The sequence below is a fragment of the Lepidochelys kempii genome, chromosome 5 (assembly GCF_965140285.1).
Source record: "Lepidochelys kempii isolate rLepKem1 chromosome 5, rLepKem1.hap1, whole genome shotgun sequence".
Taxonomy (NCBI): domain Eukaryota; kingdom Metazoa; phylum Chordata; order Testudines; family Cheloniidae; genus Lepidochelys; species Lepidochelys kempii.
In genome coordinates, this window is record NC_136384.1 from 135256908 (window position 1) to 135272499 (window position 15592).

The 15592-nt window shown below is 50.4% G+C and overlaps 1 protein-coding gene across 7 annotated transcripts in view; it reads right to left on the bottom strand.

The window, feature by feature from the left end:
* The window catches only part of TBC1D2 (TBC1 domain family member 2), a 40513-nt gene that overhangs the window by 13776 nt on the left and 11145 nt on the right, over positions 1-15592 (bottom strand). For 3 of the 7 annotated variants that reach the window (XM_073346022.2, XM_073346023.2, XM_073346017.2), the window contains exons 2-9: positions 11549-11984; positions 10328-10472; positions 8528-8669; positions 5861-5997; positions 4946-5133; positions 3325-3711; positions 2400-2510; positions 220-407 (exon numbers count right to left, since the gene is read on the bottom strand). In XM_073346022.2, the coding sequence (XP_073202123.2) occupies positions 220-407; positions 2400-2510; positions 3325-3711; positions 4946-5133; positions 5861-5997; positions 8528-8669; positions 10328-10472; positions 11549-11959 (1709 nt within the window). In that variant the 5' untranslated portion in view covers positions 11960-11984. Of the gene's footprint in view, positions 1-219; positions 408-2399; positions 2511-3324; positions 3712-4945; positions 5134-5860; positions 5998-8527; positions 8670-10327; positions 10473-11548; positions 11989-12727; positions 12810-15592 lie in introns of those variants that run through there. The other 4 variants (XM_073346020.2, XM_073346026.2, XM_073346024.2 and 1 more) reach the window with 4 other exon arrangements.

A 15592-nucleotide genomic window follows, 5' to 3' on the forward strand; every position in this document is an offset into this window, starting at 1 on the left:
TCTGTCCACCAGGTTGCTGCCGGAGATCTGGGAGTTGGGCTATGCCCACTCTGTGCAGGACAGCCAGCTTGTCCGCCTCAGCAGGGGACAGCTGGGAACCTGGCAGAAGGAGCCGCCCCAGGACTGTTCTGAGCGGAGGGCCCATCCCATGACAGAGAGCCCTTGCTGCATCCCTGCCCCAAAGCAATGATGTGCCCTCCTGGCTCACGTGCCCCCTACCTGACAGGGTTCAGCTGAAGAGCCTCCGCGGCCTCCTCCTTCGCATCCCACTGCAGTGCCTCCTGGATCAGGCTCTTCACCAGCTCGGCATCACCGCTGGCCAGGCCAGGGGAGGCCTCCTGCAGCCTCCGCAACAGCATCAGGTATTTGCTCTCCACCTGGCAGCTGCGGGCTTGCAGGCGGGCACACTGGAAGAGAGCGTTGGGGGTGCTGTCAGAGTGGCTGCAGCCCCTGCCACGTGTGTCAGCCATCAGCGTGGCTGGAGAGCAGAGCCCACATCGCCTGCCCTTGCCCCTGGAAACCCGCCCCCCAGAGGCACCCAGCGCCAGGTCTCTGCCCCAGCAGCTGCCTGCATCTCCCGTGTTCGTGGGCAGGCAGTTCCTGAGTCAACCACATGCCACAGAGCGCAGTGGAGGGTGGAAGGAGCCGCCACAGCAAGGCCGCTGCAGCAGGAGAGAGCCAGAGCCCTGCAGGAGCAAGGAGAGCAGCCCGGGGGCTGGCAGTAGGTCACTGCGGTGCAGCAAGGGCAAGCAGGGGCTGCTGAGCTGGGGGGTGTTAGAGGGTAAAGCGGGAGTTCACTGGAGTGTGTGTGCGTGTGTGGAGGAAACTACCCCTGAAACTGCCTAGGGGATTTTATTGTGGTGTGGGGGGGGTGTCAGAATTGCCCAGAGTGACATTTGGCCAGGACACCTGGGTTCATACCTTCCTCATTTTGAAGAGGCATCTAAAGCCTGACCTGTCTCATCTCGTCCACCTGCTCCTCTGCAGCTCCCCAGCTAGGCAGTGGTACTCCTCTACTAGCCAGGGACAGGGACTAGCAGAAGGCTCAGCTGAGTTTGAGACTCCGGTGTGCTGGTCACTACCCAGACACATAGTGAGAGACAAGCCTGCCCCAGAGTGCTCAGACCCAGGCCAGAAAAGGGGTGGGAGAAAGGAAGGGCCGTTCTCCCACATGTACAGGTGGAGAACTGAGGCCCTGAGAGGCTGAGGGACCCGCCCAAGGGCACGCCACCCTGGGAGCTCACTGGAGACATCTGCACCTTGGCCGCAGCGGTTAGAAAAGCAAACGAGGTGCTAGGGTGCATAGGGATGGCATGGAGAACAACACGGAACTGGTACAGTGCCATGATACACAGCACTGCCTTGCCATGTCTGATTCGTGTGGGAAGGACTGCACCCCACTTCGACAGAGTCACGGCAGAACTAGAGGGGACCATGGCAGGGAGGAGGAGAACTAAGGGTGCTAAAGACAGATGAACAGATTTACTGGGACTGTTTACTGTAGAGAGGAGATGAATAGGAGGGAGCATGACAAGAGTACAATCATGAATGGAACAGCAAAGATAGGACCAAGGGCAGTGCCCGCTCCATTCCACAATACAAGGGGGAAGGGCAGTGCCCGCTCCATCCCACAGCATAATAACATGGAGAAACTCAGTGAAATCAAATGGTGCCAAATTCTGACAAAACAGAGAGGGAAATACTTTTTCATACAGCACATCATTAGCCTGTGGAACTCACTGCCACATGAGGTGTTGAGACCAAGAGCTCAGCAGGATTCAAAAAAGGACTGACCATTTCTGTGGCTGAGTATCCAGAGTTATGATAGCAGAGATTTAAATGTAAACAAGTGCTTCAGAAGGGACAAAAACTCCAAGCATTGAGTGTCAGCAGACCTTTAACTCCTGGGGGCTGAAGGGAACTTTCCCTGTGAGCATCTTAGCTTCAGCCCTGCATCTTGGTGGCACTGGCCCTTGTTGGCAACAGGCTACTGGACTGGATGGAGCCTGGGATGAGCCTGTTCCTACATAAACCCCAGAGCTTCACATGACTCTAAGTTTGTGTCTGGCCTGGAGCTGAAATTCGTAGAGAAGCAGAAATTTGATTTTGCAAGACCCCAACTCTAACAACGCTTCATCATCCCTTGAGACCCGAACAAAAATTAGGGTTTGCCTGTATGTTATTTGGGAAACTCCTGAGGGAAGCTGATCAGAGATCCCATGTCGGGGCCACCAAAATGCAGAGTGAAGGGGTGGATGGGAGTCCACTGGGAACAAGACCCTTGTTGGCTTACTGTGCATCTGGGACCAGGGCTGGGTAGGAAGGGAAACCCCTGCATTGGTGCTTGCTTCACAATAATTAAATGAATAGCTGCCACCTCTCTCCACAGCTCATCTCACCTTCATCAGCAAGACTTTCTCCTTCTCGGCAACGCTTCTCCAGAGCTTTGTGACCTGGTGGATCTCTGAGTTGAGGAACTGGTTCTGAGTTCTGTAGGCATCTAGGTCATCCTGCCGGAAAGCAGAGCAGGTGCTCACACCGGGCTGGCGGACAGCAGGCAGGTTTTTGCTATTCTCCTCTCTGTTTTAAATCCCCACATAAAAACTAAAGAACGAGAGGACGGCTCCATAATTTAAGGTAAAATACATTACAGGGAGGGCATAATTCTCCCAAATAACATCAGAGACCCAGGACATTTAGACGTAAGGCTAAACTTAAAAGAAATTCAGATACGTTCAGGTCTGGAATGTACAGTTAGGGCACTCAAAACATCTTAAGTCTGCCCTGTAATAGTGCATAATGCTTGGAAGATGCCGCAAGGAGACAGGCCGAGAGATCTGGGTTTGGTTCATATTTAAAAATCCAGGCCTGAGGCATTCCCGGCACCAGCGAACACCACATCACTGCAGGCAACAAACCCCCCCGTTGGCTGCAGTGTTTCTCTGTTGAGAGACACAAGCATCCATTATAACTGCACAGATGGGGCTGGGAACTGCACGGGGGGCCAGGCTGTCTGAGGGGAAATGCTGTTTACACAGAGGGCACATCTGGACAGACTGACTGAAGGCAGCAACAGAGGAGGAGCTAAGGGTTGGATGGAGGATGACTCAAGCTGAGTCAGGCAAAACAAGCTCTAGGCTACCACTTCCCCATCTCTTGAACCAGACAAACCCTTCAAAGCACAGGACTGATATCAGCCCAGCCCCTGCAAACTGCCTGCACTCTGGACAGCAAAGGAGCGGCACAAACCAGCCCCAGGCGCCTGCTGTACCAGACACTACAGAGCCCTCCAGCTGCTGATTTGGCTGTGCCTGCCTCACGGACCTTCAGATGCTCAATCTCCTCCTGCTGCTTGTGCAAGGTGTTGACAGCAACAGCATCAGCCTCTTGCACTGGCTCAGAGAGATCCAGGACAACCTGCTCTGTGAGTTTCAGGATGACTTGCTGCTTGGCATAGTTCTTGTCCATCAGGAGCTGCACGTGCTTCTGCAGCTCCTCCACACGGTTGTCCCTCAGGGCCAGGCTCTGCTCCAGCTCCTTCTTGTCGGTCTCCAGGGCTTCCACCCGATTGCTGAGCTCAACGATTTGCCTCACTTTGTGCCGCACCAGCTCTAGCCGGTCTTTGTCTTCTGCAGCAGCCAGGTACCTGCTGGATGCTCTCTTCTCCCGCTGTGCAGCCTCCAGAGCCTTGTGGAGAAGCGTAACCAGCTCCTGCGGGGACATGGCGTGATCGTCACAACACACGGACCACACGCAGCACAGCACTGGCTCTGTCTGAGGTTGCAGCAGGCCTGGGGGTTCTCGTTAAGGGACAGGGCACTATCTAAGGGGATTTGGGGGAGACACCCCCTGGGCAGGACACCCCATAGCAGCCTTTTGCTGAGATGTGGGCACTAGCCAGTGTTGGAGAACGACTGGCAATTCCTACGTGTCTATAACAGCGGAGCTGTGCTGCCAGCCTGCCCGGGGAGCACCCAGCCCAGAGGGGGCTCCATGCTCCATGGCCTGTACCGCCCCGGAGGTGCTGTACTGCTTGCAAGGGGGTGCTCTGCATCCCACCTGGCCCTGGGCTCTCCCCAGGCACCTTCCTGAGGGCTGACTGGATGCAGAGACCCTGGGCTCACGGTCGCTGCAGGGAGCCGCACACTCGCACCAGTGCTGCCAACAATCCCCTTGTCATGGTAACACTTTCACGGTCACCTCCCCGCTCGGAGCAGGCTCCGGCACCTGGCCACAGAGGAAGCTTGCTCGCCCTGGGAGAAGGCCATCGCCTCCAGGAAGTAAACTAAGGACGGAGCCAACTGCTCATCATGAGCCTGCTTCCTCTTCTACTAACATGGGTGTGAGCCCAGTGACCCCCCTGACCCGAGCGAGGTCACACCAGTGTGAGCCCAGTGACCCCCTGCCACCCCCAGTCAGAGTCACACCAGTGTGAGCCCAGTGACCCCCTGCCACCCACAGTCAGAGTCACACCAGTGTGAGCCCAGTGACCCCCTGCCATCCTCAGTCAGAGTCACACCAGTGTGAGCCCAGTGACCACCCCGCCCCTGCCCCGAGTGGCGTCACACCAGTGTGAGCCCAGTGACCCCCCAACCCGAGTAGGGTCACACCAGTGTGAGCCCAGTGACCCCCAACCCGAGTAGGGTCACACCAGTGTGAGCCCAGTGACCCCCTGACACTCCCAATCAGAGTCACACCAGTGAGAGCCCAGTGACACCCCCACCCACCGACTCAAGCAGGATCACACCGGTGTGACCCCTCCCCTGCCCCAACTGAGAAGAGCTCCACGGGAACATCACTGGAGAACCAAGCATAACCCCCTAGCAAATGGCACGCCAAGAAGTGCTCATGCTAGCACGTAGGGGCTTGATCCAAAGCTCCCTGGGGTCTATAGAGCCATCCCAGTGGCTTTGCTGGGCTCTGGAGCAACGGTCCCCAGATTTACCTTCTGAGACTTGATTTCCTCTGTGAGTGCCAGGACCTGCTGCTGCAGAACAGCCACCTTGTCAGGGGAGCTTCTCTCACGGGCCAACCCTTCAGCGAAGGCAGGGAAACCGCTGTTCAGCCATTTGCCTTTCCTAGGCCAGTGCGACCTGGGCCCAGCCTGTGTCTCCTCTCGGGCCTTCTCCCTGACTGAGGGAGACAAGTGAGAGGAGGGGAGTCACTTCACTTGCGGGAAACCGGCACCAAACTGAATGACCAGCCGGAGAGCGACAGACACAGGGTGGCAACCAAAGTGCCGTATCTAATGTCGATACACAGGGCCAAGCCCCGGCCGCAGCTCAGCTGGAGTCAGCGGGGCTGATCCCAGCCAGCGTCAATGAGCGCAGTTCCACTGGAGTCAATAGGGCTATGCTGATTTACACCAGTTGAGGGGAGCCAGTAATGGCCATTTGGAGGGAAGACTGGCTCCCAAGCGAAGCCTGACAGCTCCGGTGGGAGGATTTGCTGCTCAGAACAGAGAGCAGAGAGGCAGGAGTGGCTGCTCTAAACTGAAGCCCTTGGGAAAGTGCTGACAAAGCCGATGCCTGTTGCCAAGGTACCCCACTGCTGCAGGCACCAAAAAGAAAACAGGGCCAGGTCCCCAGCTCCTGCAAAGTGGTTTCAAGGGAGCTACGCCAATCCGTGCCACCTGGGGAAGCAGCCCGTAGACACCATGCCCTGCGATGCTCCATAGCAAGGAGAGGGAGCTGCTCCGGAGCCCTGGAGAGCAGAGCACTAGGGCTCAGTGCCCCCGGAGGACATCGCAACCCTTCCAAAGAAACCCCCGTCTCCTTCAACAGCTGGTAGGGCTGCTGCACAATGATTTCACGATGCCAGGCTGGGATACAGGCCACAAATCACAGTGAGGAGAAAGTACCTGGACATTCTGCCTCCCCTTCCACCTCTTGTTCTGCTGCCAGAGTCCCAGGGTGCTCTGGGAATCCCTCAACACCAGAGATGCTCCTGCCATTCCCCGGGAGCTGCCTGCTGCCACAGATATTGTAGACTGTATTTCTGAAAAGACAAAGAAACCCAGGGAGCCCAAGGGCCAGGAGAGCTGTGGTCACTGAGGCCAACCAGATCGCTGGCTCCCCTAGATCGCCACTCAGGGGTGCTGCTCCTCACTTTGTTATGCAGGAAGGAAAAAGTAAGGGGGAGGGGAGAAGTTGCGAGAGAGGTCATTGGGATGTACCATTGCTTGGCATAAGAAAATCCAGAAAAGCATGCATCATAAGAACAGCCACACTGGGTCAGACCAAAGGTCCATCTAGCTCAGTATTCTGTCTTCCAACAGTGGCCAATGCCAGGTGCCCCAGAGGGAATGGTAATCATTGAGTGAGCCATCCCTTGTCAGTGATCATTGGTCCATTTTGCTCAATTTCATGGTCATGGGATTTTAAAAATCATAAATTTCATGATTTGAGCTATTTAAATGTGAAATTTCACAGTGTTGTAATTGTAGGATCCTGACCCAGAAAGGAGTTGTGGGGGGTTTGCAAGGTTATTGTAGGGGGGCTTGTGGGACTGCTACCCTGATTTCTACGCTGAGCAGCTGGAGAGCAGAGGCTGCTGGCCAGGAGCCCAGTTCTGAAAGCAGAGCCGCTGCCAGCTGCAGTGCAGAAGTAAGGAGGGCTTGGCATGGTCTTGCCACCCTTACTTCTGCACTGCAACCTTCAGAGCTGGGCGCCTGGCCAAGGGCTGCCGCTCTCCGGACGCCCAGCTTTGAAGGCAGCGCCTAAGTAAGGGTGGCAATACCATCACCACCCTAAAATAACCTTGTGACCCCCCGGCAACTCTCTTTTGGGTCAGGACCCCAATTTGAGAAACGCTGGTCTCTCCCGTGAAATCTGTACAGTATAGGGTAAAAGCACACAAAAGACCAGATTTCATGGTAGGAGATCAAACTTCATGGTCCGTGATGCGTTTTTCATGGCCCTGAATTTGGTAGGACCGTACCCGTCAGTGATCATTAAAAAATAGATAAAAAACAGGCCAGATCCCAGCTGGCGTCAGTGGGGCAGATCCCAGCTGGTGGCATTAAGCAGAGCACCCCACAAGCTCTGACAATTCGCCCCAGCTGGGGATCTGGCCCCAAGTCTTTCCGGTAAGTGAACGTTGTGTTAGTGACGGTGGCAGAAAAGACGGGTACAGCACAGACAGCAGGCAAAGCTGGCTCTTTCTTTCGCTCTCTCTTGCATCGCACTTGCGCGTTCCCTTACTTGTGCCAATTTGTCTTGGTTACAGTAAGTACAATATATGGGGTCTGCTGGCCACAGCCAAACTAGACTCCTAACAAAACTGGTACCTGGCTATGACAGCGACAGATGCTTTGGAAATACTGAGAGAGAGAGAGAGAGAAACAAACCATGCAGCAGAGGCTGGATTTGAAAATAGGGGATGCAAAGACACACTTACGTCCTCAGGCTCCTAACAGAGTGTCTGTTTCTGCTGCCCACCTGACCCACAGATAAGAGCCCTAGCTAAACTACCATGCTGTGGAAAAAAATCAGCCTGTCCTAGCCCACCCGAGATGTTCTCCAGTCCCCACGGAGCCTGAATTTGTGGCGTTCTCCTCCTAGGAAAACACAGTGTGTGGTCCCAGTGGGCTGGCTGGCAGTGTTAGCCACCAGAACGGCCAACAGTGTTAGCTGTAGACACTAGCATCTTTTCCCCTGACTAGCATTAGAGGCTAGTGCTTGTGACTATCAGTGCCAATGGTGAATGCTCGGGCTCCAATCCCCAAAGCACTTACATACAGCCAAACTTTGGTCATACACGGGCTTATGCACTCTGCTGGATCAGAACTCGGAAGGTCAGGGCCTGATCCGGCTCTCACCTTAGTCAGTGAGAGCCTTTCCATGGACTTTGATGGGAGCTGCATCAGGCCCTTCGAGCGGCTGGAAGTCCATGTGCATTTGGGGCTTGATCCTGCAAGGGGTTGAGCACTCTGGCTCTGATGCACTTCAGCATGAGCTTAACTTTAAGCAGTGAGTAGTGCCACTCTTGGCAATGGAGCTGCTCACAGGCTGGGAGGTAAGCTCTTGCTGAATCGCTTCTAGAGCGCTCAACCCCTTGCAAGGTCAGCCGCTTTGGGCCAACGCTACATGACTGCCTCTGCGCATGCCCAATGCACCTGATCTGACGCCCACTGGGATCAGCGGCGAGAGTACCAGTGACTCAGTGGGCTGTGGATCAAGCTCTACTGCGTGCACTCAGACCCGCTTGGGTGCGCACTTACTAGATTGTGCACGTCGTCGTAAGTGCTCGTGCAAAAGGTGTACGGACACTGGCATTTAAAAAAAATCCAGGCTGTAGACCTGCTGCTGAGATTTGCTGGTCAGAGAGCCAGAGAGGGGACAAGGAAACTCTGCAGAGAGCCTGCATTTCCTGCTGTGCGGTATCCACTCTACTGCCTTTGAGTTCCCGCATGCCTGCATGAAGGCATCACCCACACGACACACTTCTTGTCTTGGGCTATAGTAATGCTCAAGAGCACCACAAGGCAGCAGCCCAACACGCCAGCCACACCTCCACCGCCACTTACTGGATTTCAGTCCAAGGGTGCTTGAGGGAGATGTTTTGGAGGGCAGCAGGCAGCTGGGGAGCGGGCAGAGAGGCTGCCTTTAAACCTACCACGTCTGTAGGGGTTTTCACAGGGGGAAAGAACCCCTCACCTTCAGTGTGAACTAGAAAAACAGGAGAGAAATTAGATAAACTCCTAAACCTTTGATCAAACTCTGCCGCTTTACATTAGGCATTAAGCCTTGTCATATCCTTTCAGCTCAGTCTATATATCTGTTCAAGACAGGCCAGAGGAAGCCATCCAACCTTCCCTGTGGTTTTCTAGAGAGACAAGGTAGGTGAATGTCTTTTACTGGTGAGAGAGACCAGCTTTGGAGCTACACAGAGCTCTTCTTCAGGTACTACCAGTGTCTGGGCAAGGTACTACCAGTGTCACAGCTAAATATGAGATTGAACAGATAGTTTAGCACAGAGGTGGATTAGGGATTTGTGGGGCCCTGGGCCAGAGCAAGTAGGGGCCCTTTGCCCACCCCTTCTGCCTGCAGTCCCCCCCGCATGAGGCCCCCGTGCCCTGACCCCGCTCCCCGGCAGAAGCGCTGGGTGAGTGGGAAGAGTGGGTCAGGGTATGGGGGTGCCCATTTTCCCTAGGGCTCCCAGGCACAGGCCCCGTTGGCCCAGGGGCTAATCCACCATTGGTTTAGCGTAAGTAAATAGCACATAATCTATCTCATATTAGCTGTGACACTCGTAGTAGCTTTCCCAGACCTGAAGAGCAACTCTGTGGGCTCAAAAGCTCGTCTCTCTCATCCACAGACGTTGGCCTAGTAGAAGACATTGCCTCACCCACCTTGTCTCTCTAATATCCTGGGACTGACACGGCTACAACACGGCATACGACAATTGTTGTTTGCTACACAGATAAGAGCCCAAAGGCCTGCAGATGCAAAAATCTTTACATTCATCCACTGCCAAGGTAACTTAAGTTGACTTTAACTGTTTACATTTTAAGGCGTACAATGAGGTAACACTGAGTAAGGTCCGTACGGAAGCCAAACAAGGAAAAACAGAACTGTGCTGGCATCATTTCCCCCCGCAGATGGTATCATTTGTATGTATCTATACTCATTATAAAACTGATGTCACAGAGCCTGGATTACCAGAAAAGACAGTGACAACTGCTAAGTAAAAGAGAGACCGACACACGTCTATGCCTCTTTTAAACAGAGGTACAGCATTTGCTGCCAAATGTTACTTTTTTTTTTAATTTTATTTTTAAGCAGGAAAGAGTGTTCCTGGTGACAGCTAAGCAACAGACTAGCCCCCAGCGGCACCCTGCACCTGTCACATAGGTGTAACTGTGTGATCACGTCCTGACACAGATTGCAAATGGAACAAAAGGTAGGCCTTTCGCTGTAGGCCCCTCAAGAGTTCCTAAGAACCCTAAGGGGTTTGCTCCAGGGAAAAGCCAAGAGCAACTGTAGACATAAATCTGAATGCCTTTGACCCCACCAACCTGGCTGCCCCTCAGACAGCCCCAGCTAGACAATCAGAGCCCTGGCTGTGTATGAAAGTCAGCCCCTTTATTTCAGAAGACGAGCTGTCCAATGAGAACTAGCACTGCTCTCATTACAAAGGCCGAAGGTTTCAAGTTTGGGGCCCTCCACGTTGGAACTTCAATACCACCTTGAAGTCAATGGGAGCTCCAGGAGCTCAGCACCTCTGAGATCTGGCACTTGTTTAGGTGCCTTGTTTGAAAACGCTGACCCAAAATCTCTGTACACTGATCAGATAAGGGGGAAATAGTTAACTATTTAATACCTACTGATTTCATTGAGCAGAGAGTCATTCGCAGGCAGTGCTGCCACAGTGACGCTGTCCACAGGAAGCCCAGTCAGGGTATTGCAAAACGCCCAACGCTTCATCTGCAGCTGCTGCAGCCAGTACATCATGGCCTGTCTGCTGACTGCCTAACGTTATATAAAACAGGTTTGACATGGCTCTCTGAAGTGCCACTTGCAGCCTGCTGTGATGCCCTTGAAAAGTTGATCACCACCTCCCTGCTCTAGTCCAGCTGATGTTGGCCAGGCAGGAGACACCTGATCCCTGAGCACTAGGCCCCCAGTTGTAACCCTGATTCGAGAGGCATGGGGTAAATCCTGAACCCTGGTCTCCCAGGCATACTGCAGACTGTCTGCTACATTAGATGGCTGGTCTCCAAATTAACTCTTGTTTTAAAGGAAAAGCCTGTCACAGCTGAAGATTTCTGGTCCAGCTGCATTGAGCAGAGAGTGATATAGAGGGAGTCGAAAGCTGTAGCAGTCGGTTTGCAAAGGCTCCATCCTCAATCAGCTCTTGTTGCTGGTGAGCCATTGCTCTTTGCCAGAGGAGTCCCACAGAGCTTGGGATTTGACCCTGGGGCTCTGCAGGAGAGTCAGCTCCGGCCTGGTGTCCTCAAGCCCCCAAGAACCAAGGAATCCTTTACTAAATCTAGGTGGGGAAAGAGGCTTGCAACCCCTGCATCTGACTGTAACTGGAGGTAAATGTATACATTTCACAGGGGAAGTTCTAGGCACTTGGGGCAAAATTCAGGCGGACTTAAACCCCAGGCAGTGCTACTGACTTTAATGGGACTGAATAGGGCATTTAATTAGTAACCACAAGCCTCTCTCCCACCCAAATCGTCACAGTGAGCTTCCAAGTTGACCCAGCACCCATCCCCAAGCCAGGAAAGCTCAGCGTTATATTAGAAAGGTTACATCCTGGAGTTCAATTGCTCCTGACTTAACTTTCCTTTTGAACTCCATGTCTGATTCTGCTCCTACTGAAGCCAGTGGAGTTACCCTGGTTTTACAACAGCGTCAGTGAGAGAATCAGGCCCAAAAGCTAAAGGCCCGCACGCTCTCAGGGTAGTGCTTAAACCTTGCTATTGAACTTTTACCAGGACCATTTCAGTGCTGGCCCATTCACACTGACAGCTGCGATATTAGTGCCTGCATTTCACAATAGCCAGCTGCAGTAGTTGCCTAGAAGACACTGTGCTCACCTTAAGAATAAACACTCTGCTTGGAGTTCGGATTTCAAAAACCCCTTCATCTGCTTCCACCTGGCAATCAAAACTGGCACTGGAGAGATCAATGCTCCCCAAAGGGTTAACATCTTGAGCTGTCCTGCAGTACAGTAAGTGACATTTATTTTCATCATAAAAGAACCAACGAGACTTCCAGGCCTTGATTGGCCCCTTGACCCCAAGTTTATTTAAATAGCCACAGAGTTTCTTTCTGGGTTCTTCTCTGCTAGGATTGAGCTGTGCATTTCCCAAGTCCCTGTGAGGCAATGATACAGCTCTCTCTTTCTCTGAGCCTGCATTACCGTTATCATCATCTGAATTTGACTCAAGAGGCTTGCCTGGAATTCCAGCCAGGAGACACTCTCCATTTTCAGGTCTCCTTTCCATCTCTTCCAGGAAAGATCTCCTAAACCTGGAATTAGAATTGCAACAGGAAATTTACTAGGTAAAGCGTAACGGCAACGGACAAATACTGTTGCAAATTGATTTGTAATGGTCCAATATTTTCAAAACAGTGTGTCAAAGTTTGGCTCCTACGTCCATATACCTAAAGTAGCATAAGAACAGGTATACTGAGTTATACCCAAGGTCCATCTAGCACAGTATCCTCTCTTCCAACATGGCCAATGCCCGGTGCTTCAGAGGGAATGAACAGAACAGGTAATCATCAAGTGATCCATCCCGTCGCCCATTCCCAGCTTCTGGCAAACAGAGGCTAAGGACACCACTCCTGCCCATCCTGGCTAATAGCCATTGATGAACCTATTCTCCATGAATTTATCTAGTTCTTTTTTGAACCTTGTTATAGTCTTGGCCTTCACAACATCCTCTGGCAAAGAGTTCCACAGGTTGACTGTGGACTGTTTGAAGAAATACTTCCTTTTGTTTGTTTGAAACCTGCTGCCTATTAATTTCATTAGGTGACCCCTAGTTCTTGTGTTATGAGAAGGAGTAAATAACACTTCCTTATTTGCTTTCTTCACACCAGACATCATTTTATAGACCTCAATCACCTCCCCCCCTTAGTCGTCTCTTTCCCAAGCTAAAAAATCCCAGTCTTATTAATCTCGCCTCACATGGAAGCTGTTCCATACTCCTAATCATTTGTTTGTCTGACTTCCAAAGGTGCTGACTTTAACCTTTAACTTCCCTTACATAGCTCTCATCTTCCCCGTCGCCTTTCCTCTAGCATCCATTCATCTTGCCATTCCCTTTTCCACTTTGAAGTCAGAGTGGGCTGACAGGAGAGAAGTGACATCATGACACCGTGAGCTTTAGAAGAGAACATACTAGACATAGTATCTTGGCAAGTCAAAACAGGGATGTGGCAGACGTGGCAATTTCCTGTCATATCCTTGACAAACCTTACTGAATTCAGTTTAAGTATCTCTGATGGTGTGAATTGCCTAAAGGTCAACAGCAGTGAAAGCAAGTACCATAAAAGGGAAAAGCACTGAGTAAATCTCATCTCTTTTTGGGAAAGCAACTGTGAAAAGAGAGACAGGGAAAATGAATTATGAACAGCTCAAGAAAGCTCAGCTAGTTGAGCTATGCAGAGTAAGGCAGCTCAACACGAAGAACTGGTCAAAGACACAGCTAGCAAGCAGACTTGCTGTATTCTCAGGAATGGAAAAGGAATGATGGTTCAGGTTTGCGGGGAACATCCAGCCCACTGGAAGAGAGTCCAGCAGGCAGGGGAAAGCATAGAGCCAACTCCCTGGAAGGAAGCAGGGAAGAGGCTGACAAAAGCAGCAATTATGTTCCATCCAGCCCAACTGCATCACTGCAGGTGGGACTGTCGACAGGTTAACAGGTGGACTGTGACCCTAAAAATCCCTCAATGCCAACCATCAAAGGGTTCACTGTTGTATAACAGCAACTCCTAACAGGCCTGACAAACTCAATACATCTAGCACACCACTTTCGTGGTATTTATCCATAAATTAAGTCATGCAGAGGTCTCTAATAAAAGCTTATATCATACTGATCCCCAAATCATTGCGAGATGCATGTATGAATTACATTTAAGGCCTTTGTATATGTACTGAAAATGTGTTTTAAAATCTGTCTCCAACCAAAGAGAAAAACAGGTTTCTTCCAGACAGGAGGTAAGATATGTATCTCTCCAAATGTAAACTAAGCATTGCAAGCCAACCCAATGGAAGCCTGATTTACACAGTGAGTCAACAAGAAAAAAGCATAACAGAGAATTAGCTATAGGAGTAGCTTGGGTACAAGCGATCATGACTTGATTACATTTATAATGTGCAAGCAGAATAAAATCCAGACCACTAATATATATACTTGGTGCTTTAATAGGACCTATTTCACAAAGCTAAAAACAATTATGAACCAAATCAGTTGGAAGGAAGAATTTAAACAGAAAAATGTGAATGACAATTGGTAATCACTTAAGAACACCTTCCTAGATGTCCAAAAAGCCAAAACTGAGGAAAGAGACCATAAAACCAACCTGCTTTAGGGGGGCAGTTAAGGCACAAGGCAGCTATATATATGCTCGGAACTGTAGAAAATTCATAAGAGAAGCAAAGAGACACAAGGAGAAATCTATGGCCAGCAAAGTTAACGGCAATAAGAACAGGAGTACTTGTGGCACCTTGGAGACTAACAAACTTATTTGAGCATAAGTTTTTTTAAATATATTAGGAACAAAAAGAATCCTGACAATGGTATTGGCCCATTAGTATATGGAAATCATAGAATTAACAATAATCATGCTGAAAACGCAGAAGCATTCAATAAATATTTCTGTTCTCTATTTGGGGAAAAGCAGATGATATAGTCTCAGCAAATGGTGACAACACTCTTTCCATTCCACCAGTATCTTGGGAGGATGTTAAACAGAAGCCATTAAATTTAGGCATTTTTAAATCTGAAAAATTTTAAAAGAGCTGGCTGAGAAGATTGCTGGACTATTAAAGTTAATTTTCAGTGAGTGCTGGAGCACTGGGGAAGTTCCAGAAGACCGAAAGCGAATGTTGTGTCAAATTTTTAAAAAGACTAAATGGGATGTTCTGGATAATTAAGAGGCCTGTCAGCCTGACATCGATCCTGGGCAAGATAATGGTGTGGCTGATATGAAACTTGATTAATAAAGAATTACAGGAGGTAATATAGTTAATGAAAAATCAACATGGATTTATGGAAAATAGATTGTGTCAAAACTAACTTGATATCTTATTTTTATGAGATTACAAGTTGTGTTGATAAAGGTAGTAGAAGATCAGGGTTGGAAGGGACCTCAGGAGGTCATCTAGCCCAACCCCCTGCTCAAAGCAGGACCAAGCCCCAACTAAATCATCCCAGCCAGGGCTTTGTCAAGCCTGACCTTAAAAACCTCCAAGGAAGGAGATCCCACCACCTCCCTAGGTAACGCATTCCAGTGCTTCACCACCCTCCTAGTGAAAAAGTTTTTCCTAATATCCAACCTAAACCTCCCCCACTGCAACTTGAGACCATTACTCCTTGTTCAGTCATCAGGTACCGCTGAGAACAGTCTAGATCCATCCTCTTTGGAACCCCCTTTCAGGTAGTTGAAAGCAGCTCTCAAATTCCCCCTCATTCTTCTCTTCTGCAGACTAAACAATCCCAGTTCCCTCAGCCTCTCCTCATAAGTCATGTGTTCCAGTCCCCTAATCATTTTTGTTGTCCTCCGCTGGATGCTTTCCAGTTTTTCCACAACCTTCTTGTAGTGTGGGGCCCAAAACTGGACACAGTACTCCAGACAAAGATTGAAGTAATATACTTAGACTTCTATATGATTAAAAACTAGAATATAAAATTTATATGCCACACATTAAATGGATTAAAAATTTATTGATAGATCTCTAAATGTAAATGGGGAATCATTACCAAGTGGGTGTGTTTCAAATGGGGTCCCGCAGGGATTGCTTGTTGGCCCTACACTGTTTTACATTTTTATCAGTGACCTGGATGGAAGAAAGCGTACAATCATCACTGTTAAAGTTAGCAGATGTCACAAAAGTTGAGGGAATGGTA